The sequence below is a fragment of the Antrostomus carolinensis genome, unplaced genomic scaffold (assembly GCF_000700745.2).
Source record: "Antrostomus carolinensis isolate BGI_N321 unplaced genomic scaffold, ASM70074v2 scaffold30481, whole genome shotgun sequence".
NCBI classification, from domain to species: Eukaryota; Metazoa; Chordata; class Aves; order Caprimulgiformes; family Caprimulgidae; genus Antrostomus; species Antrostomus carolinensis.
In genome coordinates this window covers 1-3,781 of record NW_010293964.1, presented here as the reverse complement: position 1 = coordinate 3,781, position 3,781 = coordinate 1, and the positions used below count along the sequence as shown (strand labels likewise).

General features: G+C 52.6%; 1 protein-coding gene across 1 annotated transcript in view; it reads right to left on the bottom strand.

Moving 5' to 3' along the window:
• Positions 1-3,775, bottom strand: part of LOC104532315 (regulator of G-protein signaling 9) — a gene marked incomplete at its 3' end in the record, with an annotated part of 14,167 nt that extends 10,392 nt beyond the window's left edge. The window contains exon 1 of the mRNA XM_010177499.1: positions 3,688-3,775. Within this exon, the coding sequence (XP_010175801.1) occupies positions 3,688-3,750 (63 nt within the window). The remainder of the gene's footprint in view (positions 1-3,687) is intronic.
• Positions 3,776-3,781: the final 6 nt, after the last annotated feature.

Genomic DNA, 3,781 nt, shown 5'->3' with positions numbered 1-3,781 from the left:
AGGAAGACTGCTAAAGGAGCCAGGCTCTGGGGTAAACTCACCTCAAGCACTGCGAGGCATGAGCCCCACTGAGATCTCCTTTCAGATCAACCAGAATCTCTGCACAGAGGTGACCTCACCCTGAAAGCCACAGAGGAGACAACAGGAAAACTGTCTGCCTCCCATCTGACTGCAAGAAGTCATCAGGTTCACTGTGTGCAAACCAAAACTTGAACTCATAAATGGTCAGAAAAAGCATCACTGCATTTTGGGAGCACATGGGCAGCCCCAGGGAGGATGAGGATCTGCTCTGCACAGTGCTTACCCACAAATGATCCAAAATTTATGGGGTACCCACAGTTCCGGAGAAGGAGGATGGATCCAGCCCAGATGCTCTGCCAGGGAAGAGAGCAGCGGGGGCACATGACTGCTGATGGATTGCCTGGGTGAGTTACCCCGGGTGCATTTCCCATCCTGGTTCTCTGAGCTTTACCCTCTGGGCACCTGCGAGCTCCTCAGGGTGAGAGCATCTGTCAGGCTCTGGGTGCTGAGCCTCTGACAGCAAAACACTTCTGAGGTGAGGAGTCCAGCCCCTCTCAGCATCAACCCAGCATCCCTTCATCACAACTCTGGCCTCAGAAAGCCAATTCAATTGTTTTCTAGGTCTACAATGAACAATCCTTCTTTGCACATTCATGGATGATCAGAAAAAAAAAGAAAGCATGAAAAAAAATTGTTAACCACCTAAAACTTCCTGTTTTTCTTTAATTAAAGCTGAGAGGAAGAGGAGGCCTGCTCCCACCCAGTGCCCAGCAACCCCTCATCCCAAGGAAGTTAATCCGTGAATGGGAGGGCAGGGCTGCTGCTGGCTCTTTCCACATGCTCCCTCTTCCCTCACTGTGCTGCTGTCACCTCTCCAGCTGAGCCTCCTACATAAACCCACATGGCAACAAAAACCAAAGCGAAGCACAGTCCCACCTGGCTGAGCACACCACCTCTCACCACATTTCTTACACAGAAATGTGGGGCACCAGCATCTCCCCATCTGGAAAAGTGAAAACGAGGATGGGGTGAGGCTGAGCTTGGTGTAAAGCTCAGCTCCAGCTACATCCAGGACCTCATGTGAGCAGAGAGCAGGAGTCTGATGGATAGCACCTTCCAGCAAAAATACCATCAAGATGTTCACACACCTCAAGAAATGTCCAGGTAGATGAAGGCCAGCAGCTGGTGGACAGTCTAAACCCAGAGAACTGAAGCCAGGCTGCAGAAGCCCCCAGCCACGCTGCAGACCCCAGGCTGGTCCCTCTCCAGTTGGGAACCAGAGTAAGGAGGAGGCAGAGGAAAAAAGGCAAGCGGCATCCATCAGCCCTGCCCACGGGGTATGAGTCACGATGCAGCTCGCGTGGCACAGCAAGTCAAAATACACAGCCCAGCAGCTGCTGGAGAGCACAACCCTGCCCGGCTCTGCCTCCTGCTCTGCCAGCTGATGCCAGATCCTGGCTGTGGGGCAGGCACAGGCACCAACAGCTTGAGCTGACTCAAGCTCTCCCAGCATCTGGCTGAGCACATACAGCTAAAATGCATTTCAGAGGCTTCCTCCCTATCTCAACAGACTTTTCTGCCAATATTCTTCCTCCCAAGACAGTTTAGGAGGGGAAAAATATAGAATAAAACAATCTAAGCGTTAGTCATGGGTATTTCATGGACTAGCAGGGCCTTGGAGGGGGCTCCCCGGTTCCCCCAGAGTTCAGCCATGAAGACCAAGCTCCACATCCAGCCTGAATTGTGCAGAGCAACCTCACAGCAACCTCACAGCACTGCCAACCCCCCATAAAGCAAACTCCTTTCCTCTCCCCCAGTCCAATAGCAGGATTGCTGCGGTCACGAGCCGCTTGCCAAAGAGCCAGCAGACGGTGAGACATGGCAGCTGGAGGCAGAGCAGTGCCAGCAGCCTGAGAGCGCGGCAGGAATCCCCCCTGCGCGGCTGGAGCAAGCCCACGGTGACGGCGTTACGTGCCAGCTGATGGCAAAGCTCGAGCACAAACTTAAGCAATTAAGAAAGCTTCTCTCTAGGATTTTAGCTCCTTAGCTTCAGCACCTTGCAGGCTTAGCACCTCGTGGATCTAAGCCTGCAAGGTGCTCCCTGGATGTGTGCCGAGTATCCTCAGCTCCCACCACAGGCAAGCAGTAAAGGTGCTGGGTGTTTCAGGGGAGCTCTGGGGACACACGGCTGCCTGCGTGGAACAGCCAGGGCTTCATACACGGCTTGCCTGAGGTCTGGAAAAAACAGAGGAGGAATGAAAGCAGAGATGAGAGCCAAAGCCTTTCTGCTGACCATCTGGGAGCTGTTTTTTTTCCTCTCATGCTAACAGATCTTAGACTTGCAAAGCAGTAGAACTACTCAAACCCTCACTGCTCACAGTGTGAGGGGCACATGCTCCCTAACAGATCTTCCCACCTGAGTAACTTTAACACCGGAGATCTTTAACAGATCTTCCCACCTGAGGAACTCTGAGCACTTTTTGCTGCACTCCTAAGGAGCAGCCAAAGCACAGCTGCTGGAGGTTATTTTCTCCACACAGCTTCTCCTCTACACCCCCACATGCAACTCCAGAGAATATTACTCAGTGCAGAATTTGGCCCAGAGTATTTCCTTTGGCAGGACTCCCCAGCTAAATCTACCTTGAAAGACACAGCAACAAAAAACCCCCACCTTTTTTACTCGGTCTAGTGTAAAAATTATGGTGCTTGTATTGTCAGGCTTATAGCTCAGCACTGAATAGCCCCAAATTTCTCCCCTCTTCTCCCCCTGGAATCCTCCTCATGTCATGGGTGTTGGAGGAGAGCTAACTACAAACTGAACAGCAAGTGGCTGACTGTACTTGTCACTGGAAATTCAGTTAATTCCACTCGACAGGATAAGCCACAAGCAGGAGAGGTGGGTGGGAGAAGAGCTAGCTTAACACTCTGCTTTTTTAAATCTGCAGATAGCAGTTGTACTAAAACCGGCTACACTTCTGAATGAATGTTACAGAAAATAAAACACCGAATGCTTCACAAAATTACACATCACATCCAAAAGCGTAGGTATACATCTTCCCACTCTTTCAACTCTTTCTGGTCACAAATACGCTCATTTTTGAACAAAAGTGGAAAGAGGCAGAGACAGGCAGTTGGCCATGATGTGTCCTCTGAAAACGGACATCAGGTGGAAGCACTGGGAACGCACACACTGGACCGACTGGGGCCCAGAGCTGAACTGGGCTGTCTGGCATCACAAATGATGGTTTTTCCTCTAGGAAATGGCACAGTTTTGAGGGTCTTTGGGGAAAAAAGATGGGAGAGGGAGAAAACATGCCAGGAGAATAATTCAGCTGAGGTTAAGCTACACAAATAAACGCTATTATAGTTTTATTTCTTCCACGACTCCAGCACATGTTGCCCCTCAACCCCCCAGCCTGAACCCAGGGATCCACCACAGGTCACAGCCTGAAACCCCCGGGGAGGGGGCTGTCACCCCTCGGACCTCACACCCCCAGAAGGGCCCTGGAGAGCTGTAGGCAGGCAAGATGCTATGAACACAGGTCCCTCTGCCCGGAGCACAGGTCAGCACTGCCCCAGACACCGCATCACCCCACCCGGACACCGCCCCGACGTGCTCGCCCGATGCTGATGACCAGAGCGGTGTGGCTATCCCCCCGGCCTCACCTTTTTCAGGAAGGCCATCCGCGGCCGGTAGCGCTGGCCCTGGTCGAGCCGTGCGACAGTCATGGTGCCGTACCGGGCCGGGCAGCGCGGCGGG